Raw genomic sequence first — 25,478 nt, forward strand, 5'->3', positions numbered from 1 at the left:
CCATTAGTAGCATTGCAGGTCCGTGTTTTGTTGGTTTTTAGGAGGCCTCCCATGCTCTCAAACAAGCTGTCTCTAAAAGGTCTCACTACCCTTCTGTGACCTCAGTAACCCGCAGTTGCAGGTGGCTGAACAGCTGTGGGAAGCACAGGGAAGAGTTAGGGTTATAGTGTGGTAAATGAATTGGATGTTGAAGTGCTTGGGCAAGCAGGCCTGCTTCAAAGAATGAAGTTTGCATTAGGCTGCCTAAGCCATTCACTGCAGGGGAATCTGCTGAGCCACTCCTGCCATGTTGTGATAATCAGACAATCCAGCTTTAGCCTACCTTGCAAAGGTGATGAGTCATGTGCTGGGCAGGGGAATGAGGTAGAAGATGTCAGCAGCATCACCCGTGCAGACAAAGTACTTAGATGGCTGTGGTCTGCTGCACTTTGCACAGTAATTGCAACAATCAGTGACATGATGACAGGCTGAAGATGTTGCACTGACCAGAATAGTGTCATTTTACTAGGGGACTTGATGAGTAGAGGAAAGGAGGAAGGTAAAATCACAGATTCTTCAGTGATGGCATGATTGAGATACAGAGATAGTCCTGGACTATAGTACTGACCATCTACTCTGATAGACTGGCAGTGCTTGCTAGCCAAGCATAAAAGCAGGTAGCACAGAATTCCCAGTCCATATGAGGCTGTCTCAGGCTATTTCAGGCCCAAAAATGTGCCAGCCAATGAATGCTGCACAGACAGAGAAAATGCTGCATGTCCCAGTAGCTTCCACTGTAACGTGATGCATCTGTTTACTACATTTGCCTCTATAGTGATCTAAAACCACAGGAGACTGCAAAAAATATGACTTTGGCACTGGGTTGAGAGTAGACAACTGGTGAATATCTATCCAGATGGAACATTTAAAACAAGAACAACCACAAAACTTCAAGGTAGGTGTAACTTAAAACACATCAGCTGGTGAGAAACAGTGTTCACCTGATGGAAGCTAACTGTGAGAAGGGTGTAAATGGGTTCTAGAAAACATGAAAGAAGGGCCTGAGTGGCCTTTGGAGAGCAGAAGTTTAAGTAATGGGTTTTGGGCTGAATGGAAGTTGAGGTACAGCAGAAGTATGAAAAAAGACAACTTGCAGAGAGCTTTAATGTTTGTAGTGGTTTTGTCTGGGCCAGGTTTTGGTAGTGGGGAGCTACAGAAGTGGCTTCTTTAAACAAAGACCTACTAGAAGCTTCTTCTGTAGCTGATAGGTCCAATGCCAGTCAAATCTAAAATGGACCCACAGCTGACCTAGGCCTGGCCAATTAGTGATTGAAGTAATGTCTCTGTGAATAATGTATTTGAGAAGGCGAAGAAGTTGCTGTGCAGTGGCAAAATGGCAGCAGGAGCAACAGGGAGTGAGAACATCTCCCCAGACACCAAGGTCAGTGGAGAAGGAGGGGGAGGAGGTGCTTAGGCTCTCAAAGAAAGAGTCCCTTGTGACCTGTGGTGAGGCAGCTGTGTCCCTGCAGTCCATGGAGGCCACTGGGGAGCAGAGATCCACTTGCAACCCGTGGAGGAACCCACGCTGGAGCGGGTGGATGCCTGACGGAGGCTGTGACTCTGTGGGAAGATCACCCTGGAGCAAGTTCCTGGCAGGAGCTGGGAGCCCGTGGGGAGAGAGGAGCCCACACCAGAGCAGGTTTGCTGTCAGGACTTGTGATCCTGTGAGGGACTCAGGCTGGAGCAGTCAGTACCTGAAGGATTGTTCTCCTCATAGATGACTCATGTTGGGGGCAGGGTGTGAGGAGCTGCCCTCGTGGGAGGTCCCATGCTGGAGCAGTTAGTGAGGAACTGTAGCCCATGGGAAGGTCCTACATTGGAGAATTTCATGAAGGACTATCTCCTATGGGGAGGGACCCCACAGTGTAGCTGTGGGAGGTGTGAGGAGGCTTCCCCCTGAGAAGAAGTGGCAAAGTCCATCTGTAATGAACTGACTGCAACCCCCATCCTCTGCACTCCTGGAGGTGGAGGAGGGAGAGTCCTGGGAAGAGGGAGGAGTGGGAGGACGTGTTTTAAGATTTGGTTTTATTTCTCATTTTCTCTGCTCTGTTTTGATTGTTCATTTCTCCCCAAGTTGATTCTGTTTTGCCCATGATGCTAATTGCTGCGTGATCTCCTTGTCCTTAACTCACAGACTTATGACATTTTTCTCTCTCCTGTCCAGTTTAGGAGGGAGAGTGATAGAATGACTTGATGGGCATCTGGCACCCAGTCAGGAATAAACCACCACAATGTTTTTGTCAGAAATACTGCTCTCTATTTTAAAATATTAGTATGAAAGGAAACAGAGAAAATAAGCTTATACTTTGCGATTTGAGAGGAACTGTTGCTGAACTCTTCCATGATCTTTCTGTCTGCCCTGTAGGCACAATATGGTAAAACCTGTGGCTGAAACCAGGACAGTCTACATGGCTGGAGCATTCTTCAAGAAGGAAATCTTCAAGGCTCAGGATCGAGTGTCCCCATGTGCAAGAAGATGGCTTAAAATCAGGGAAAAAAAAGAGAGCTTATGGCCTGTGGAAGAAGAAGCAGATCACTCACAATGAGTACAAGAACATTGTTAGGTAATATAAGGAGATCATTAGAAGGTCAAAAGCTCAGCTAGAAGTCAAACTGGCTTTAGAGGTAAAGAGTAATAAGGAAAGTTTCTATAAAGACATTAACAATAAAAGAAAGACCAGGGATAGAGGTGGAAACAGGGCCTGATTTCCTGGGAAGAGTATAGGAACATTGCCAGAACATTCAGGGGTGCAACCAGGAAGGCTAAAGCCTTTAAAGAATTAAACCTGGCCAGGAAAGTTAAGGAAAATAAGAAGGAGTTTTTCAGGTACATCAGCAGCAAAAGGAAGATTAAGGGGAATGTGAGCCTGCTGCTGAACACAGAGAATGCCCTGTTGACAGAGGATGCAGAGAAGGCTGAAGTACTGAATATCTTCTTTGCTTCAGTCTTTACGGCCAAGGCCGACGCTCAGGAAGCCCAGTCCAGCAAGGGTAACAGGATGGCCAGGGCAGCAGAGGACTTGCCCTGGGTGGAAGAGGATAAAGACTTGTTGGCCAAGCTTAAGGCTCATAGGTCAATGGGTCCTGATGGGATGCATCCTAGAGTGCTGAGGGAGCTGGCTGATGTGATTGCTAAGCCTCACTCCATCATTTTTGAACAATCATGGAGGACAGGTGAGGTGCCTGAGGACTGGAGAAAGGCCAATGTCATTCCAGTCTTCAAAAAGGGCAGGAAGGACGACCCAGGAAACTACAGGCCAGTCAGCCTCACCTCCATCCCTGGAAAGGTGATGGAACAACTCATCCTGAAAGTTGTCACTAAACATATGAAGGAAAAGATGGTTATCAGGAGGCTGTGCTGCCATTCAGTGAGATCTCGACTGGCTTGAGAGTTGGGCAGAGAGGAACCTCATGAGGTTCAACAAGTGCAAGTGCAGAGTCCTGCATCTGGGGAGGAACAACCCCATGCACCAGTACAGGCTGGGGACTGACCTGCTGGAGAGCAGCTCTGCAGAGAGAGGCCTGGGAGTCCTGGTTGATAACAAACTGAACGTGAGCCAGCAATGTGCCCTCATGGCCAAGAAGGCCAATGGAATCCTGGGATGCATCAAGAAGAGTGTGAGCAGCATGTCAAGAGAGGTTCTTCTCCCCCTCTACTCTGCCCTGGTGAGGCCTCATCTGGAATGTTGTGTCCAGTTCTGGGCTCCTCAGCTCAAGAGGGACAGGGAACTTCTGGAGAGAGCCCAGTGCAGGGCCACCAAGATGATCAGGGGACTGGAGCATCTTCCTTATGAGGAAAGGCTGTGGGAACTGGGGCTGTTTAGTCTAGAAAAGAGGAGACTGGGGGGATCTCATTAATATTTACAAATATCTAAAGGGTGGGTGTCAGGAGGTTGGGGCATCCCTTTTTTCTATTTTATCTAGTGACAGGACAAGGGGTAATAGGATGAAGTTGGAACACAAAAAGCTCCGTTTAAATATAAGAAAAAACTATTTCAGTGTTCAGGTGAGGGAGCCCTGGCACAGGCTGCCCAGGGAGGGTGTGGAGTCTCCTTCCTTGGAGGTCTTCAAGACCCATCTGAACGCATTCCTGTGTGACCTGATCTAGGTTGACCTGCTTCTGCAGGAGAGTTGGACCAGATGATATCTAAAGGTCCCTTCCAACTCCTACCATTCTGTGATTCTATGATCTACTATTAGATCCAGAAGGAGATGTGGTAATAAAAGATGAGCATAAGGTTGAGGTGCTTAATGCCTTCTTTGTCTCAGTCTTTAGTAATAGCAGCATTTCCACTGGGGAAAGTCAGCCCCCAAAGCCAAGAGACAGGGGCGAGGAGCAAAATGTCCCCCCTACAATTCAGGAGGAGTTAGTCAGTGACCTGCTACTCCACATTGAGTGCACAAATCTATGGAGTCGGATGGGGTACATCCTAGAGTGCTGAGGGAACTGGCAGGGGTGCTCGCCAAGCCACTGTCCATCATTTATCAGCAGTGCTGACTGGCTAGGGAGGTCCCATCTGATTGGAAGTCAGCCAGTGTAACACCCACATGTAAGAAAGGACAGAAGGATGATTTGGAAAATTACAGGCCTGTCAGTTTAACTTCAGTGCCCAGGAAACTGATGGAGCAGATCATTCCAAGTTCTATAATGCAGCACATGCAGGACAACCAGGTGATTAGGCCCATTCAGCACGAGTTTATGAAGGGCAGGTCCTGTTTAACACACCTGATCTCCTCCTGTGACAGGGTGACACACTTATTGGATGAAGGAAAGGCTGTGGATTTTGTATACCTTGACTTTAGTAAGGCATTTGACACTATTTCCAACAGCATTCTCTTAGAGAATATGTATGCTCTTGTCTTGGATGGGCATACACTTTCCTGGGTGAAAAACTGTTTAGATGGTCAGGTCCAACAAGTTGTGGTCAATGGAGTTAAATGCAGTTGGCAGCCAGTCACAAGTGGTATGCCCCAGGGCTCAGTACTGGGGCCACTCCTGTTTAACATCTTTATTAATGATCTGGATGAGGAGATAGAGAGCACCTTAGTAAGTTTGCAGATGACACCAAGGTGGGTGGAAGTGTCGATCTGCTTGAGGGTAGGGAAGCTTTACAGGGAGATCTAGATAGGCTGGATGGCTGGGCCAAGACCAATGCCAGGAGTTTCAATAAGGCCAAGTGCTGGGACCTGCACTTGGGTCACAACAAGGCCCAGCAGCACTACAGGCCTGGGGAGGAGTGGCTGGAAAGCTGCCAGGCAGAGAGGGACCTGGGAGTGTTGGTTGGCAATGGCTGAACATGAGCCAGCAGTGTGCCCAGGTGGCCAAGAAGGCCAAGGGCATCCTGGCCTGGATCAGGAACAGTGTTGTCAGCAGAGGTAGGGAGGTGATCATTCCCCTGTACTCAGCTTTGGTGAGGCCACACCTCGAATACTGTGTCCAGTTTTGGTCCCTTCTCTACAAGAAGGACATTGAGGTGCTGGAGAGGATCCAGAGGTGGGCTACCAAGCTAGTAATGGATTTGAAGCGTGTCTCGTGAGGAACTGCTGAGGGATCTCAGGCTGTTTATCCTGGAGAAAAGAAAGCTCAGGGAAGACCATATCACTTTCTACAACTACCTGAAAGGAAGCTGTAGTGAGGCGGAGGTCAGACTGTTCTCTCTAGAAACAAGCAATAGAACAAGAGGAAATGGCCTCAAGTTGCACCAGGGGAGGTGCAGGATGGGTATGAGGAGGATGGGTTGTCAGGCACTGGAACAGGCTGCCCAGGCAGGTGGTGGAGTCACTGTCCCTGGACGTGTTTACGATGTGAGTGGGTGTTGCACTTATGGAAATGGACTAGTAGTTGATAGGGCTGGGACAACGGCTGGACTCAATGATCTTAAAGGTCTCTTCCAGCTGAGCCAGCAGGGCAGAAGACCGTCCTGGCTGAACAGAGAAATTCTGCTGGAGCTCAGGGGAAAAATAGAACTTAAGAGCTTTGGAAGAAAGGTCAGGCAGCTCAGGAGGTCTACAGGGATGTTGTCCCCTTGTACTTGGCATTGGTGAGGCTGCACCTTGAGTGCTGTTTTCGGTTTTGGGCCCCTCACTACAAGAAAGTCGTTGAGGTGCTAGAGCATCTCCAGAGATGGACAACAGAGCTGGTGAAGGGTCTGGATCACAAGTCTGATGAGGAGCAGCTGAGGAAACTGGGATTTTTAATTGAGAAAAGGAGGTTGAGGGAAGACCTTATCTTTCTCTATAGCTACCTGAAAGGAGGTTGTAGCAAGTGAGGGGTGTGGGTCAGTCTCTCCTCCCCAGCTGTGAATGATAACACAAAAGGAAATGGGCTTAAATTGTGCCAAAGGGAGGTTTAGATTGGACATTGGGAGGAACTTTTTTGCTGAGAGTTTTTTTTAAGAAGTGGAATGGGCTGCCCAGGGACGTGGTGGAGTCCCCATCCCTGGAGATACTGCAAAGCCATGTAGCTGAGGGACATTCTTTAGTGGTGGGCTTGGCAATGTGAGATCAGTAGTTGGACTTGTTGCTCTTAAAGGTCTTTTCCAACTTAAGTAATTCTGTCATTCTTTGATCTTTATGGTGATCTGTGGCAGTGGGTTGGGAAGATGCAGGGATACAATTTGTCTCTACAGAAGTCAAGATGTTTACTGCTGCAGCAGGCAAACTATAGGCACCTGTATAGTTCTTAGGCAATAGGTGTTATTTGCTCAAAGAACACTCTGAAGGCTGCTTTAATTTTACAGGCTTTCTGTTCCTGTTCAGGATTGTTGTAACTATAAAAAGTACATTTATATGGGTGACCAAGAGCCTCATGGGAGTTGGCAGGACTCTTACTGGATGAAGAAGGCCCCAAAACAGGTAACCATAACTTAATCTGTAGTACCAATCTGGAAATGCCAGTCTCCATTTCTGCATGGCCCCTGCCTTCCAGTCTCTTGGCCCTAAAGCCAATACTAAAAGACTTTTATTCAGCCTATGCTTTGTCTGCTTCCCTCTTCTGGCACTAGACCCATGTATGTGACTGACTTGACGGATTCTGACTGTAACACTCGCTGCAGCATTGCAACTGGGTGTGGAAAGTTCTGTTCCTTATACACTCTAGGATTTGGACAAGGAAACACTGCAATTCTTGTTTGTTTACACTTCAAGAGTTGCCCCTTTGAGCACAGTGCAACAAGAAACTCTGGAGGAAGTACAGGACAGGGCAGCTCATGGATGCCTCAGGTGTCTGAGCACAGCTGGGCAGAGGACTTGGAAGCAGTCTCACCTCACATCAAGATAGGGCTAGGAAATGGCTTTAGGTCACTTAGCTCTTCTGTTGGTCTTCTTTGTACAAATGTTTCGAGAAGACACTTTGACATTCAGCAAATTACTTGGCCTTTTAAATGTTAACCCTTTAACAGAAATTCCTCAGTTTCTCCATTACTAATGAGTAATTGCAGATGCAGCTACTTTAACTTAATCTGATAATCTGAGCAGTTTTTCATTGGTTCTTGAGATTATCTTTGAAATCGGGCAAGTAAGCTCTGCTTTATTATGTCACTGCTGCTACTGATTATCAAACCGCACAGCCTGAACTATCAAGGGGCACAAGCAGTGAAAGAAGTGAAGTTTCCTTTGAGCTGGTAAGACAGTTTAACCTATTTTTGTTCTATGCATGCCAGGAAATAATGACATCTTGCATCTACTGAGCTAGAATATTGAAAAATAATTTCTTTACCTATATGTGGAATTTTATATTGTTTCTTACACTAGAAACTTAGAACTATGAAATCACCAGAAAGGTCTTTGCACTTTTGTTCTGCAAGTTTGCTGAACATAAAACCACTCGATTGTGTTAATTCTCACATGGATTGTGATAGTAAGAAGCACCATCTTGAACAAATGATCCTTAGGTACTCCTCTCTGACTGAAACCAATTAATGTAAATGAATCTAGCCAGAATAGCCCTCGGTGTTTGGGACGTTGCAGTAAAAAATATGCTTTTTAAAAAAATGTATGCATGCGTTTTCATATATATATGTATGTGAGAATATTGCTTTGCTGCAGTAAACCTTTGTAGCAGCTTTCTTTCAGCCTCTGGGACACAAATCTGTCAAATCTGAAAGTACATAGCTGTTTGTGAGCATCAAATTGGGAAAAAATGGCTCTCCAAAGATGAAGGGAGAGAAAGGCTGCTTATATGGGGTTCTCTCTGAAAATCTGTGCAGATAAGGAAATACTGCCACTTCTTTATTATCCAGCCATTTGCATGCTCATCACGTGAGCCTGATAAGTGCATTTGGCACGCTTCAGTCAGATGTGTGCTTAGAGGCCTGGGTATTCAGGAAGTAGATAATCATTAATTTTCCTTAAAGGACCTACAAAATATATCATTGCAGGCAGAGGTGTCTGAAGAAATGCCCATGATAAACAATCATAATAGCACAGTGGATTGCTCTGGAAAATGCACTTGGGGATAAACTTAATAGATAGAGAGATGTGCATGTTGGTACAGACACACTACTACCTGTCACTGTCTTACTTCATAGGTACAAGTCAGTGTCCTGCCTTTAGTGCCCGAGAAAAGGCATCAGAGCATCTCTAAGATTCTCACAAAGTTTGCAGCTATTTTCTTGCTAGGCCAAGCTCACTGCAAGCATCAGCAGACATTACTGAAATGACCTCATTAATCTGTCTCTATGTTTGCAATTGGTATTTCCCCTGAACACTACAAAATGTACAAGTATTTCCTTTCCTCCTAAGTGGGAAGTGTCTGGCAGTTACTGAGAGAAGTGATAAAGTCTGTTTGTGAACATGCTTTTTAGGATGTTTACCTTTGCAAGGCTGAGGATTGCTAGTGTTAAGAGGAGAACACTATCATGATGACTTTAGGACAGACAATTATAACTAAGTCCTGCATCAATTTCATGACTTCAATCTGAACTAAGGATTTATTCTTTCTTTTTAAATACCTAATCAAGATTTATAGACTAAAAGTCTTGAATCAAATGTTTAGGCAAGAGGATCCAGCAATAAAGGTAGTTCTCTCTTGTACAGATTCTGCACTTTGTTTCTGTCTAATCGTATCTACTTTCAGTGTTCAACTATGGGATTCTTTCCATCTTTCTCTAGAAGATTTAAAAAAACAAACACAATAACCTGGAATCTTCTCCCATGTTGGGTACTTGTGATGGTGTCATAGTTTAGGCCCATCCAGGGACAAGAGACCACAATTAGACTTAAGTACCACAGACTTTGGAACTCCCAAAGGACAGACAGGGCTTAATTGCTGCTTATGGTCCTGGACAAAACAGACCAGGCTACTCAGCTCAGGGTAGAAAATGAAACTTAATTTAATCTGCCTCAAACTAAAACATAACAAACAGAAATTTCCAATGGAAAATTAATACAGAGAAGGGCAAAGTGCAGCCAGCTCTTTAAGATCACCTTTTGCCCACCCGTCCTCTCTTCCTGGGCTCAGAGCCCTGAGCCCAGTATCATTACCTCCTCCTCCCCTAAGCAGTGCCGGGGGCAGGGAATAGGGGGTGCACTCTGTCCTTTCATGATGTCTCTTGCCTCTTACGGCACTCGTGAGAAGTGCTCCTCACCGGCCCTCTCTTGTGAGAGCTCAGGCTCTCCCACACACTGGGCAGCCCTGCACGGGCCACTCCAATGGGCCGCTGTGACTCCAGTTCATCTTCTCCAGTTTGGGGTCTAAACTGCTCACTGCCTCTGACCTGGAATCTCCAGCTCTCACCCTCTCTGTCACAGGGTCTCTACTTCTCATCACAGGCTGCAAGGATGTCTCTGATCTGGCATCACTCCTTCTGTCTTTTCCTGGCTGCATGTGGTCACCCTTACCTTCCACCTTCTTCCACGCATTTCAAATTCTCATCCTTAAATAGTGATGGCAGAGGCGCCAGGTTGGCCTGGCTGGGTCTGAGGTGGGTCTAAACCTCAGAGCCAGATGAAAGTCCAAGAAGTCTTTACCAAGTCTGATGTGCAGCCCCCTCCCCCTGTTACCAAGCAAAAACAGCTCCTCGCAAAAGCATGACAGATGGTCATGAAATTACTTTGGTTAAGTTAAAGAGATGCAGCTGATCTTTAGTTGTTAATTTCTGAGGAAAGTTGCCCAGGATTAAATCATCCTTACAGCCCTCTTCAGAAATATTTTCATCTTTTCAGCACTTTCTTCTTTAAAGTATGGATCCCAACAGAAGAAATGAACTAATAATGGTGTTAGGAGTGCTACATGTAGCTGCAATAACATTTCTTTTCATTGTTGTGCATCCACAGTCTCTGTGTTAGGTACTCTAATTGTATTAATGTACTGCAGAATCTTGTTTGGCTGGTATGTGCTCCGTCCCCAAATCCTAATCTGACACATCCTTTCAGAATTCAGTGTTCCACGACCTAGTTATGAATAACCTTTGTGGCTCTCGACACACAAATTTGCATTTAAATATGCTGTATTTGTTTCCAGGTGAGTTAGAGAACCAGGAAATGTCTGACATGTTTCAAACATTGCAGAACTGAAGAAAGATCTTATTGTTTATCAAATAAGTAGCAACTACCTGGAAATATTCTGTCCTGGTTTAGTTATCTTGACCTAAGTTTGTTTGTGTGTCTTGAACAAGTTCTTGTAAGCACATGTATAATTCTTCTTAATGCAGCTTTATTTCATATTTAGTCACTCTTACTGTATTTATCACAGGGATCATATGCAACCCTGATTAGAGTGATAAGCAGGAGAGACTTATGCCTCCCAACCTCCCTCAGCTAAAATCAGCTAATGGTGACACTTCCTCTCAACAACCCCCACTCAGAAGAAGGTCTGAAGCAAAACAGGATATTTGTGAAAAACTCAAAAATGAAGAGGTGATTAAGTGGAAGCCAGAAAGATTCCTTTTCTCTCAATCAGCTTATAAAACATGATAATTGGTTTACTATTTAATTCGGAAAAGGGACACCATAAGCAGGCATAATTACAGGAAGACAGTTGATACCTGGATGCTGCTGTCTAGCTGTGTGAAATCTAGGACTGGAAGGATACTCTTGGTCATGGAGTCCAGCTCCTGTAGCCATCAGACCATTTAATCCCTTCAGTGAAACAATCCTAATGATTGAATCATCACAGTCCCTGTTAAGTGTAGGCTCTTTCTCACTCACTCCTATTAAAGACCATTTCAGCCTCTTTGTTGGTTAGAAACCCCAATCTTATTCTATAGCTGGGCTTATACCCATTTGGTTTTGTACTAGTGCCGTACTTAGTGTTTCTCCTATCCTGACACTCTCTGTCCCTTTTCCCCAGCTTCCCCTGGAAGAGGAATCTGCCTCTGGCAGATATGGGTTGTATTTTCCTTTTTTGCAATAGCTAACCCAAGCTCTTTCAAAACATTCTCACAGCCTTTTGTTATCCCAGCCCTAGAGCTCAGTTCAGTGCCTGTGCTGGACAAGCAGTGAAAACAGTGTTCCTCCAATGTTTTTTTAAATTTTTCAAGTGACTGGTTTTGTCTATGCTTATTAGTGGTCTTTGTCTACAAACTCACTCCATGTTGACTGGGTTCCAGGCTGAGCACGGGCTCCTTAGAGCTGCACACCTGCAGAGGTGCTGGGCTTGTTTACTGCACTAAGATAATGGCAAATACTGCAAACTGGAAGCATCTTTAAAAACACGCCATATACTGCTGAGTAGATCAAGTCAGGATTCTTCATATTCAATTTGGCTGGAAAATCATAAAAAACTTTTAATGAAAAAGTATCATTTTAAATGAAAACTTGATCAGGAAAGAATTCACAGAATGGAATTTCTGCTTAAAAAGAAAGAAGAGTCCAGCATAACCTTGTAGACAGATAGTGTTCCATCTTGCATGAAGGTACATTCCAAATATCATTCCACAACCCTTCAGTAAATTGGGGTAACGATGAGGCTTCAGGTATACTATATCCCCAATGAATGCTTTGACCAGGAGCATATCAGCTATTCTCTCTGCTTCTGTCTTTTGGAGTTTTCTTTTACATCAAGAAGATACTTACGGGAAGAAAGCGTGATCCCAAGATCCCCACACTGCAGATGAGCAACTTGGCTATCTGCCTAGAATTGTACCTTCTTGTGTATGTGTGTTTCTGTGTCTGAGAGAAAACTATGATAGGTCTTGCTTTTGTTCAGCTATGAAATGGGTACATTTCTAAACCAAAAGATCTGTAGGCTAGGACACCCATTTCTCTCCCAGCTTCTGTTCCTGACCTCAAACCCTTTCACACTGTCTCAGGACAACTCCAAGTGGCTTGAAGAAAGGCTCCTGCAGGTCAAGCAAGTGTTCCTCTAGTGAAGAGAAGAGGTAAGTGTAAAGGGTAAAGACAAGCTACTCAACTCCCTCAAGGAAAGGAAGAACCATCATTAAAGGCAGGCAGTGGTGTTTGTGGTGTATATGGCTTTTAGTACATGACTACTGCTGATGGACTCAGGAGAGAGCCTTGAAGATGCAGAAATTGTGTCTGCTTCAGGACAACTCTGAGCTGTAAATGTCTGGAGGCCGAGAACATTCTCAGAGAAGAACATCTATACTTCTTACCTCCATTGCTGTTTTCTCTAACCATCTGGGTTTGGTTACCATCAGAAACAGGATATAGGGAAACATGAACATTTGTTCCAACCCACTGTGGCTCTCTGCTGCTCTTAAATTATCATAAACGAGGTGCCAAAAAATGCAGGAAGAAGGAAAGATAGAGCACTGCACACACCCAACCCTGATCAAATAGCAGGAATTAAAGATCTCCTTTCAGGCAGCTGGTGCTCTAGATTCCTGTGCAAAGTACAATTTACTGTCACAGGTCTTATGGAAGAAATGATATAGCTGAGTTGGTGCCCTGCCTGGCAGAGTCAAGGTCAGCTTTGTCAGGGCTGGCAGAAGCATGTAGCCAAGGCTTAAACCTGCTGGTACAAATACTGAAAAAAATGCTTCTAACAATTCTTTTTACAGACTGTCTGGAATGGGAGGAGATATGTGGCAGCTGAGCCTCCAGCTGTGCATTACTGCTGTGCTGCTCTGTGGTGGAGAAAAAGGGAGAGGTAAGAGGAGACCTGGAATAGGTCCACTGTCGGAAGAGAGGCATATGCACATGCTCATTTTTGACTCACAGACCCTAAAGTATGCAAAATGAGACCTTGGTAACTGCCCTTTCACAGGAGCTGGTACAGCTGGCTGACAGTGCCGGGCCTAGAGAACTGAGCACATACAAGACAAGCTGGGCAGTGTAAAAAATATAGCCACTGCCCAAGTTCTTTCATCTCATGCAGTGAAGTGTGGTACAAGAGAGGCAGAACATCATGGGCAAGGATAGAAGGTGGTGTCAGTAAAGGAAGCACTAGCAAGTAACATATTTGATGTTCTGAACAACACTCCATTAAGTGATAGACAGATGCAGCTTTGGTCTCCTTCCTCCACAGATTTCCCTGGCAGCCTGAACTGCCTGAATAACTATGTGACTACTGTGAGCTGCACGTGGTCAACAGAAGAGCCCGTGGGCAACGGACCTTTCTACCTGCATTTTACCAAGTAAGAGCTGCACACTGAGAGCCATCTGTGGCATGGGTAGGATGGCACAGAGGAGACATGGCCTGGCTATGGGCTCTGCTCCCTCCACAGCAGGAGACCTGTGGCCCAGCTAGCTCTGCTATCTCATCACTCCATACCTTGTCTGCCTCACAGGCTGCTCCCTTCACAGCCATTTGTGGGCCCACGGCCCTGGGGGTGCAGCAGACATCCAGCACACACGATTGCATGATCCCATTCCGTCTCAGGGCAGTCCTTCTGTCCAATGTCCCCTTCTGGCAGGAGCTTCTCAGCACAGTGTTCCCAGTCCAGCCTTTGCTTCTTGGGACTTCCAGAGTCCATTCTACATGAAGCCACCCAGTGAATTTGTAATAATTTCTTGTCTTGTTGCCTAGAAATTAAATCCCTAGAGATTTCACCTGAATTAGTTAATATATATACACATACAACTGGATTTCAAAAGTCCAGTGAGTTATAAGCTTTAATAACAGATTTAGAATATTCATGTGAAGAGTTTTTCCTCTAATGGAAGAAATCAGGTGAATAGTTTGCGAGGTGATAGGATAATAAGCATCATGATATGCTAATTGGAGATGAATGTGCTTAGATTATGAAATAAACTTTGTCCTGACTACCAATAACTAGTAATCTATTACATGAGGGTAAGCCATACTGATATTAGATGCCTCTTATGTTTCGGTAAGGTTAAGTCAAAAATAGCCTAACTCTTCATGAGACAGGATTTTAAACCTGTGACAAAATGCCAAGCTGATAAACCATGGTGTCTCAGTTTATTGTGGGGCCACGTGCAACATAACAAATTTGCTAATAAATGGCTACATTAGATAATAATAGAAGACTGTTCTTTGGAACTATTTCCCCAAGGTAATGTTCTCTGTCATTCATCCTGTTATGCTGTGCTATAGCTTGTGACTGTTAAAAAAACCCAACACACCAAAAAACAAATGACAAACCAACCCCTGATGTATTTTGCTGTCAGTATTTGTTTACTCATAGCAAAAGAGGTTTTAGGGGCAGGTACTTGGTTCTATGTGCAGCTCCTGGGAGGTTTGGTGCTCTCAGCAATGAGGATACAAATGTTTCTCCTTCCTCCTTCTTCAGCCCTGCCATCCAGCCTGCTTTAGCATTGCTTTCTCTGCTTCTGCACTAAAGAGGTTCATGTTCTTCCAGAATGTCATGCTGTGCTAAGCTGCTACCTATCTTTCATAAACTGAAAAGCACTTAACCATACAACTTAAACTTTCAGTGCTTTTATTTTTCTAGCCTCTGGTCAAAGGGCCACAATGCCAGCTGCAAACTGACTGCCAGAGAAAGTATGCAGGATCAGTACCACTGCACAATTCATTTAGCCAGACAGATCTTGGAAACAGATGGTTATAGAGTCTCCCTCCAAGGCAACTTCTTTGGACGTAATCACACATATATTACCTTTCCAGAGTACTATCCCTGCCAGCACAGTAAGTATGAACCAGGGCAGCTGTGAGCTGAGGCTCTGCCTAGCACCTTTGGGTAAGGTCTGATGTGCTCTCTAACAAAAAGAGGCTGCTCATTCCTGGAGAGCACACAGATGGGATTCATTCTCAGTGTCTCTCCATTCAGACTGTTCCAGGATTTCAGAGAGGGATGGCTCTAGAGCACCTTTCAAGTATACTACTCATTTGCATCATCTTTTCTTGTGCTATAGATAATATACAATTGTGGTTTTACTAAGAAATTGAGCCATGAGGAATCAAAGTTGTGTATATAATTCAGTGTCCCAAGGCTTGATATTTCAAAGAAATGCTCCAGCATTTGAAATCTGAGAGCCTGTGTATTTAGTGGTATGTTGGAAGAGCAGAATGTGACATCAAGAGTGGTTCTTTGTTTGCAGAACTGTGCTCAGAGGCCATTTGAGTTATTAATTTATATCAGTTTTGTAGTTGTTCTGACCATGCATATAGGCTGATTTGGTCTACTGTTGGCCTTAGAAGCCTTCTTTAGACCTAGCTAGACTCCAAGACTTTAGTCAGCCTAATAACATGTATTGCCTTCTGTGGTGTTAACATCCCAAGTAGTGTGGAAAAACGCTGCCTTTCTATTTGCAGTAAAACTTGATCCACCTTTGGACATCCAAAACAACGCCACTGCCAGCAAGTTTCAGATATGGTGGAGTGTGCCTTGGTACCTCGTTGACATTCTTCAATATGAGTTGCAGTACAAGGAGAACAGCATGTCCTGGGAGGTGAGTGGATGAGGCACACATCGATACTGCCTTGCTCTTCAGGAACAACAGCCTTGCCACTCAGTTCAGGGCCTCCTGGCAGCTCACTGTTTTAAGGTGGTCTTTCTTTTAAGGGCCCACATCAAGGCTGAAAGATTTTATATAAAACATCAATACTGAACATCAATAAACCTTATTCTCCTGAACCCTGTATTCGGAAGTCATCCATCATCATGCAGGCCCTTTTCCTGCATCCAAGACAAGAAGACTTGGAAGAGAAAGGGGTGGGGGAAGTATTTAAAAGACCACCCCTTTGCCTGGCCTTGTTAACAGAAATTCTTTGTAATATTTGGCAGGTTGCACTGAACAAGACACCACCCAGTTCAGTGCCCCACATAGAAATAGAAGCCGCAGAGCTCCGCAGCGGTGTTGCTTATGTTGCACGAGTTCGCTGCAAAGTTTCTGAAAATGAGGATTCGTACCACAGTCAGTGGAGTGAGTGGAGCCAGACAACAGTGTTTCAAAGAGCAGGTATAAAGAATGTTGGGTTTACCTTAATTTCAAATCAGAGCTACTTTCCTTCAAGTCTTTATAGCCAAACAATTTGACTTGAGGTCTGTAGTGGCCTGTTTCATTTGCATTACTTGGTTATTTGGGGTTCTACCTTGACTTCCAGACTTTTTATGGATTATTTTTGTGCTGATTCTTTTCCTAGGTGTACCAAAACTGCCTGAAAATACCTTAACTACCAGAACTATGCAGTTCTTATTCATTCTTATAAGTTTTGGCATTCTAATCTATTTATTTTGGAATGGCAAGCTTTCTTCAAGGTATCTTACCATTTTTCATTGTTTCCCTTGACCTTTAAAACCTGCAGAGGGCAAATCAAGTGTTCTTATATCCCCTTTGCTTCCTGTTTCTGCTGCACAGACTCATTTTCAGAAGCTCTTTTGACAATTTTGGCACATAACATGTTTCTTGGCTGATGATAGCTAATGACCTTTTACACAGTCCTTAGAGAGACCAAAGGCACCCAAATCCAACCAAACCTCAAGGTTGAGGGTCTCTTTGGCGTTAAAGAAATATAAACCCATGGAATTTTTTTGTTGTTTTATGTAGATAAATTATAAAATACCAATATAGGCAAACCACACTGATTAAGCTTCAGTGTTTCTTAGGTTCTGGGACCAAGCTGTAGAGAGAAAAAAGTATCTCTAGAACCTTGGTTCAACCATCCTGTACAATTTTTTTTATACTGGCAGAGCAAAGGTAAATCTTCCACTTCTTTCCTCTCTGCCTTGATATCTATTACTGTGTTCCATATACATGTCTGAATATGGATCTGAGAAACTGAATACACAATGTCCATATGATAAAATGTTTTTACAGGATTGATTCTAGTAAAGGGACAAAGGCGTCTGGCAGAATTCCCCTGTCTAAATGTAACAAAACTAGAACTCTAAAATCCTTCTGGAAACAGTGGTTTAGCTCAAATCAGTTCCTGAATAGATGCATAAATAGCTCAGTGCACATAATAAATAATAGACTAGTATTGAGTTTGTGGCATACAAGCATTCCTCAGACCAAGTCTCAGGCTAGAAACATTGAATGCATGCACAGGAGGCAGACAAACAATTGCATGAGATGTCGGAAAACATGTGAAATGGGCTTCTCATGCAATCTTTCTAACATTAAGTATGGGGCTTTCATCTAATCAGTCTGCTAGATCACTGAGACAGAATACAGAAAAATTGACTGGTTTTGTTTGTTTTTTTAAAATTTATTTTAAGTGTTGTTTTCTCACTTCAGGGTAAAAAACCTGTCCTGCTTTAACATTCCCACTCCAGCTGCTTTCTTTCAGCCACTCTATAATTTGCACAGGGGGAGTTTTAAGGTAAGAAATAAGTTTCATTTATTTCTTATGACTCAGTTCATGAAGAGAATATTTTTTTTTTCCCTAGGATTAATCATTCTAGCTCCTGAGCAGAGTTACTGACACATGGTTCTAGTCTTCCTGGGACTTTATAGTTTCTCAGTTTCCATATACTAGCTACACTGCTGTAGCTTCTGACCAGCTTCACTCTCTTGAGAAATGAAACCCCTACAGCCATTCACCCCTTATCCATGATCAAGAGGAAAGGTGCACCCTGTCTTTGCAAAGCCAAAGCAATACAAACAGCCTTCAGTATATTCTGGAAGTGAAATCTTGAAAAATTCTTGTGAAATCTGGTGAAATAGCAGCTAGATTCTCTACCCTTTTACTCTAACTTTGCCCAGTAGATTTGTACTAAACCTCTGGATTATTGTGCCAAAGCCACATAGAAAGAATAGTTATTTTACAAATTCCAACTCTTAAGCAAAATGTTCTGAACTTACCCTTTCACTAGGACTGGGTTGGACCTAATCAAGCCTGTAGCCAGCTCAGAAGAGAAGAGGCCAGCAATTCAAACAAAGTGAATGCAGATGGAGTTTCTGATCTAAACACCCAAGAACTGATTTCCCACATCTCCTTGAAGCCGATAGAAAGCACGAGTCTGGTTGCTGCAGAAGAAAACTTTCCATCTGCCTCGGGTCCAAGCCAGCAGTATGTCTCCAGCAGGTATGTAAGAGCAGAAGAGATGGAAGTGAGGCTGGGACTATTTGCACAAAACCATGTTGATGATGCAGTTGGCCTGAAAATCTCTGAAATAATTAAAGCCAACCTTGAGAGCCCTAGCATGGGAAGGAATTATCCCTCTCACTCACAGCGTGGAAAGGGTGACTTTCTTATGCCTGAGGAATCTTTGGAGATAGCAAATGAGTCCTTCAGCAGTAGTGACTATTGTACGTTGTGTGACAGTGATACCACAGGTGGCTTGATTCCTGCTGAACTACTGAAGCTCTCCAACAGTAACAGTCTTCTCAAACATCAGGATGATCAGAATGACCTTCCCTGAAGAATACTGCCTGCAAAGATCTTTGTACTGTCCTCTCCCAGCACTGTCTTCCCAAGTGGCTTAAATGGTGACTGTTCAGGCAATTACAAATACATAACTTCTAGGCAAATCCTCCATTTCTGTACTTCAAAAGAAGATTGTGACGACCTTTTTTGGTTAGAAAATACAAGGCCAGACTCCAGCAATATCTGCTGTCTCGGAAGACATGTGAACATGCTGTCCCTCAAACTAACCTCCTGGCAGCAGCAGAAGTGGAGCAATCCCCTAGTCTAAGGAAGCAGCAGCAGACCTACTGCTTCACCTCAGGAAGAGCTATTGGAATTATGTGCCTCTCTGAAGCAGCAATATTTGCAATGTGTTGAAACATGACTTAAACTCTATCATTATTTTAAAACTATGTATGATTCTTCATAAAACCATGATAAACAATTTTTGCTAAAGAGGGTAATTTTGCTTCTCAATATGATATTGATGGCTTCAAATGGTTCCTGATTTCATAAAAAATTATAATTGCACTATTTAAAGATAATCAGGCAGTAAGACTTGATCTTTATTATCCTGAATGGCTGTAACTATTTATTTTGCAGTAACTAAGCTTCATGTACTGCTTTGATTTTATCAAAAACTTATTCCAAGGTTAAGTGGCTGGACCAACCTAATAGAGAAAAGTGAAAAGCAAAAATAGCACAAACGAGCTGTATTTAATCACAAAGCAGGCGAGGCCCACTGCTTCTCTAGAGCTTTTATTATTTCTCTGGAATAAGAGAAATAAAATATAATAATAGTAATTAAGAGGGAAAAAAAGCCACAACCAAAACCCAAGAAGAAAAGAAAAAAAAACCACTAAAACCCAAACAAACTACAACCAAGTGATGTACAATACAATTGCTCAGCACTTGCTGACCAATGCCTGAGCAGCGATCCAGCCCTCCTGGCTATCTCTCAGTTTCTGTACTGGGCATGATGTTCTGTGGTCTGGAATAGCCCTTTGGCTAGTTTGGGTCAGCCATCCTGGCCCACGCTCCCTCCTTTGTGCAGGCGTTGCCTTTGTGTGTTGTTATCCCCCACCCACGCAGCTCACTCACTGGAGGGCAGGGTGAGAAGCTGAAACAGCCTTTTTGCTGTGCAAGGACTGGTCAGCAATAACCAAATCATCCTTGTGTTATCAACATTCTCTCCAGCCTAAACACAGCACCTGTAGCAGTTACTGGAAGGAAATTTAACTCTGTGACAGCCAAAACAAGGGCTTACTTTCTGCCCTAGACCAAGAAAACCTTATATATTATTTGATTACCTACCAAGCAGATTTCTGGACCCTTGGTTACATGTCCTAGATTTAAATGGCTCAAAGTTTTAGCAAGCATACAGAGATAGTATACAGTCACAAAAAATTGTTCCCTCCTCTTTGGGAGTGCTTCTCTTGTCTCTCTCGTGATTGTTGGCACTGATCAGTTTTGACAACACAAAAAATATTTCAGTTATAAGTAACAAAGTACATTGACACATCCTTCCCAAACACACGTGCTAAACCAGAGAACTATTCTGGGAAGCCAAGACTTCATATGGGAGAAAAGCAGCTATGAGATGAGTTCACATCCAACTTGTCCAACAGCCACACAAAGTGCCAGTAGTGATTTGTTTTCAATGTTGTAAGCAAAGAGCTTTTCTGATACCTGAAAAAATATTCCCTTTCTGGTCATTTCTACTTTTATCTGTCTAAAACCTATATGCATTTTACACTATATCACAATCTTATGGCATGAGAAGGGTGTGGTGTTACTGTCATTAACAATTGCTATAATTTCCTCTGGAGAAGAAAAATCTGTAAAACAAGACCATATGCGTGAAGGATTTTGGTGATGCCAAACTTTTAGACTCTCCCTAGCATGGCTTGATGTAGTGTCCCAAATTTCAATTCTCCAGAATCAGAGGGATGCTTCCTGTAATTGTCACATCAATTGTGTCTTAAATTTCTCAGATCTTGACAGCCCTGACTTATGAATATGTCTGCACAGAAACTGAAAGCATTTTGTAAACTCATGTTCAGTTAACAAGGTATTCTGTACTGGTAATATTAGCAAAAGGAGAATGAGAACAATTATATTCAGATACAAGGAAGGAGCATCAGGTCAGGCTATGGAAGGAAGAGCGGAAGACTTAATGAGATAGAGAAGCAAAAGGAAACAGAGAGATTGAATGTAGTAGGAAATTACATGAGAGAAATGAAAAGTCAAAGATGATGAAGCTGCCTGTGTCCATCAGGCCAGGCCAAGAAGACTATATGAACTGAGTCTGCAGATGGTGACAGACTGACAGTTAAAGGGCTGAAAAAATACTGCAGCATCAGTGGTTCTCCAGGTGAAAATTAACAACTTTGAGCTGCTTCTCCTTTTATGCAGCTACATATGAAATGGAAAAAGAGCAAAGTGAAAAGGTACCATAGAAAATGTTGGTTGTTGTAGCTAGTCAAGTTTAAGTCTGGTAATAGGTTCAAGCCATGTTTTTCACAGCTTCTCACAGAATCACTGAACTGTGTTTCCTCTAAGTGTGAAATATATCCTTGTAGTGGAAGACAGAGAAATATCATCTTTTAAGGAGACATAATGTGGGCTCTGGTCAAGCCTTTGAAGCCTTTCATTTCCTGGGACTACTGAGTGCATGCTATGGGTATCATCTGCAACCAGAACAAAGTGGCTAGTATTTTCCCCTTTCTTTTCTTCTGGTTGAGTTTTGCCATAGGAAACGATTTCAGAACAAGTGATGCTTGTAAAGCCACTAAGGAGTTAAAAATGTTCTATGACAAAGATTTTTAGTTGTGGATTTCGGTTTTTTTTTGGTTGGTTGGTTTGGTTTTGGGGGAGTTTTGGTGTTGGGAGATCTTTTTCCTTAAAGTGAATAATGTAAAAGAACTAACACTGTATGAATACTCATAAGTAAATGAAGCAAGAGAATTAATGCAAACTTTGTTTTTTCAGAAGCTAGTGTCTGAGAGCTTTGAAAATAACTTTAGTTCAGAAAACATGGACTATATTAATCATTAGAAAAAGTTGGTCTGAAAACATCAAAGAAGTAGGAGAGGAAAGAATTAAATGCTCTCCCTAGTTTGCAGACCAAAGCATTAAGCCAGCACTGCTGCTACCACCATCAACAGAGAAGGGGAAAAGAAGGTTCTCGAGTGAACATGTATTCTACAGCTCATAAAGTGAAGGAGGACCAGCATAGCAAGCTGTCCCATGGTGCCTAACATGTGAGTACCAATATAGTTCTGCTAGTGCGCACCCAATAGCTGTACCTCTGGTAAAATATTGGTGTTCCCAGTAATGACTGATAGAAGGTGTATCTCCTTCAGACATTCTACTGTTTAGTTCATCTGCATGCTCAATTCAATAGGGGTAAGAAGATCAAACTGTATGTTTCTCAACAGTATTGGTATCACAGCACTGATGCAACCTCATTTTGAAAGAGCGGCAAACAAGTCAAATGTTGAGATATAGCACTCAACCCGTTGTGTCCTCTCAGTTAGGATGACTTGTCTTCATTGTGGCTTCTAATGCATCAAAACAAAATGCAAGTGTCAAACAGTGGTGTTTGGCATACTGAAAAATTCCCTGCAGACCTTAGCTTCAGAGCCTCAAACCATTGATCTGCAAACTCCTGTTCAAAGGTGCAGAAGCCTAGCCTGTGACTGAAATCTTTTTTCCTGAGATTGCCATTAGTCAATGGCTAAAGACAGACATAAATCTCTTCATAATTAAGTAAGCAGATAGAGGGAGAATAGTTCCAGGGACAAGAGACACAAGCTTGCTCTTTTTAGCTTACCTTTGTTAGATTTGATTATTGTGTAAACAAAGGACAGAGAATGTTGGTTAGACTTAGCACCACCACCTTAGAAACTGCCTAATGTGAACTCAACTCCTCAGTTCCAGCTCCATTGCCCTATCCTTCTTTCCTGTATTGCTGTGCTCCTGTGAGTCATGAACCCTGTGCTGCCAAAGTCTTTATCACCACAGACCTCTCCAGACAAGCATAGTCCCATGAGTCTCCCAGCATCCCTTGGCAGAGTGTATGCTCTTTTAGAGCCATTCACATGTTCACATATCTAGCCAGCAAAAACATAAAAAATTAAAAATAGTCTGTTTAATCTTCAGTGATTTAATCTAATCTTCAGATCTGTTCCTGCTAGAGGCACAGCAATTCTGAAGACAGAGGTGCTAATCAAGTACAGCGATCTAAACTATCAGTTCTAAAACAAGAACTGTATGACATACATATTTATGTACTGGTGATTGAAACTAGAAAAGAGGAGGGGAGGTTCTTTTTATGCTAGGAAAGCAAATGAACACACGGGGGGGGGGGATTTGTTTGTTTGTTTTTAACACCATGCAAGCCAAGGATTAAGTTGCACTGCAAAACTAAAGCACTTGGATTGCTTCTTTCTTGATGCTCACAGAGACAACTTAATTGACAAAATCCAAAATCCCCATGTAAAAACTTAGCATCTTAGGGTGATGGTGGTAAACAGATTGATTTAATCAACACACTTCCTATTTTCAGTGCATACTGGAGTGCAGCACAGAAACTGCTGCAGCAGCGTCAGCTCTAGATACCATGTGCATGTACAACAACCCATTATTATATCTTATTTACCTCTGCCTAGAAGTAGTATATTTGTATTTGCTTGTGTCATGGTTTAACCCCAGTAGGCAACTAAGCACCACATAGGCACTGACTCACTTCCCCCAAGTGGGATGGGAGAGAGAATCAGAAGACTAAAAGTAAGAAAACCTGTTGGCTGAGATAAAGACAGTTCAATACATAAAGCAAAGGCTGCACACAGAAGCAAAGCTAAACAAGGAATTAATTCCCCACTTCCCATGGGCACGCAGGTGTTCAGCCATCTCCAGGGAAGCAGGGCTCCATCACGGGTAGTGGTTACTTGGGAAGACAAATGCCATCACTCTGAATGTCTCCCCCTTCCTCCTCCTTTCCCCAGCTTTGGATGCTGAGCATGACATCATATGGTATGGAATATCCCTTTGGTAAGTCAGGATCAGCTGTCCCAGCTTTGGCCCAGGTTCTTGTGTCCCCACAGCTACTCACACAAAAGGCTTTGATCCTGTGTAAACCCTGCTTAGCAATAACCAAAATATTGCTGTGTTATCAACATGCTTTTCCAAGAGAAAAACGAAATGGCCTTGTAGCAGCTACTAAGGAGAAAATGAACTCTATCCCAGGCAAAAAACAGGACAGTATGGTACTGCAGGCCTAACACAAAATGGTTCATGGAGTCAAGCTGACTCACATGAAGCCTAATACAGGCAGTGTTGGAGCACAGAAGTAACGGTCATTACAGCCTAAATGCAAGTAATGGGTTATCTTTTGTGTTATCTTTTTCTAATATGGTTTGCCACATGCTGAAAAAGTTGTGAGCCACAGGCAAGCCTAAATAAAACATTAGTTCAAGAGAGGAATCAAGGCATCAATATGGACAGCTCTGGAGACTTTTCATACTTTACATTCAAAACCAGACTATCACAGAATTGTTTAGGTAGGAAAAGACCTTTAAGATCATAGTGTTCAACTGCTAACCCATATTGCCAAGCCCACCGCTAAACCATGTCCCTCAGTGCCACAGCTACATGGCTTTGGAATCCCTCCAGGCATTGGGACCCCGCCACCTCCCTGGGCAGCCTATGACAGGCCTTAACAACCCCTACAGTGAAAAAGAAAAAACCAAAAATCCTATTATCTAGTCTAAACCTCCTCTGGTGCAACTTGAGGCCATTTCCTCTTGTCTTGTAGTTTGGGATGAGAATCTGACCCCCACCTCGCTACAACCTCCTTTCCTCAGGTAGTTGTAGAGACCAACAAGGTCTTCCCTCAGCCTCCTTTTCTCAATTAAATAATCCCAGTTCCCTCAGCCACTCATAAGACTTGTTCTCTAGTCCCTTCACCAGCTTCCTTGCCTGTCTCTGGACACGCTCCAGCACCTCAATGTCTTTCTCGTAGTGAGGGGTCCAACACTGAATACAGTATTCAAGGTGCAGCCTCACCAGTTCCAAGTACAACGGGGTGATCTGCTAATAGACAGGATCGACACAAAAGACACAAGCAGCAGGTGAAAAGGAAGCAGGCTGATTTCCACGTACGTCTGAAGCACTAAGATAACAAGTGAAACTGCAGCAAATTTAGCAAAGCAGTAGAGAGAAGAAGGCAATGCACTTAACTATTACTACATAAAGTTAGTGATAGTAATTAAGAATACATCACCAATTGCCTTTATTATCACATTCCAAATCTGCAGCCACTGGGGAGCCCCTGTTGCAGTGAGGATTTGAAGAGCCTGTCCCAGCAATTGGGAAGATCCTATGCAGTGCATCCATGCATAGCTGAGGTTTCCCAAGGTGCTGCAAGAGAATCCAGCTTTCTATGTTACTGAATAAACAAGTTACATAACTGCTAATGCAGAACATTTGGTTTCTCACTCCATTGAGATACCACCCAGAGTTTGGCCAGAGCTCAGGGAGGAACCAAGGGAATTTCTTTATCTATTCAGCTTTGATCACGTATTTTCACACATGGCTAGACGACTGGTTTCACAGCCTTAACAGCCTGCCTCTGAACAAGCAGAGGAATACATTCTCATGGCATCTATCTTGACTAGCAACCATATTCTAAGCTACATCTTTCACGAATAATCACACATATTTCACTAATTTTATGTAACGTTTGGCTGGCAGGTTTATC

At 43.3% G+C, this 25,478-nt stretch overlaps 1 protein-coding gene across 1 annotated transcript; it reads left to right on the forward strand.

Moving 5' to 3' along the window:
* The first annotated feature begins 12,336 nt into the window (after positions 1 to 12,336).
* On the forward strand, positions 12,337 to 18,731 carry LOC133625229 (interleukin-9 receptor-like). Its single transcript, XM_061994142.1, has 9 exons — positions 12,337 to 12,359; positions 13,002 to 13,090; positions 13,469 to 13,577; positions 14,859 to 15,052; positions 15,680 to 15,816; positions 16,152 to 16,326; positions 16,511 to 16,625; positions 17,605 to 17,689; positions 18,183 to 18,731. The coding sequence occupies exons 2-9, from the start codon at positions 13,012 to 13,014 to the stop codon at positions 18,729 to 18,731; spliced, it is 1,443 nt and encodes a 480-aa protein (XP_061850126.1). The 5' UTR covers positions 12,337 to 12,359; positions 13,002 to 13,011.
* The last annotated feature ends 6,747 nt before the right edge of the window (positions 18,732 to 25,478 follow it).

Source organism: Colius striatus, chromosome 3 (genome assembly GCF_028858725.1).
Source record: "Colius striatus isolate bColStr4 chromosome 3, bColStr4.1.hap1, whole genome shotgun sequence".
NCBI classification, from domain to species: Eukaryota; Metazoa; Chordata; class Aves; order Coliiformes; family Coliidae; genus Colius; species Colius striatus.

Bases quoted from the DNA above. Each gene is read 5' to 3' on its own strand.
- LOC133625229 (XM_061994142.1), top strand. From the start codon at position 13,012: ATGGGAGGAGATATGTGGCAGCTGAGCCTCCAGCTGTGCATTACTGCT. The intron at 13,578-14,858 runs GTAAGAGCTGCA...TTATTTTTCTAG, and splicing joins TTCTACCTGCATTTTACCAA to CCTCTGGTCAAAGGGCCACA. The intron at 15,817-16,151 runs GTGAGTGGATGA...AATATTTGGCAG, and splicing joins AGAACAGCATGTCCTGGGAG to GTTGCACTGAACAAGACACC.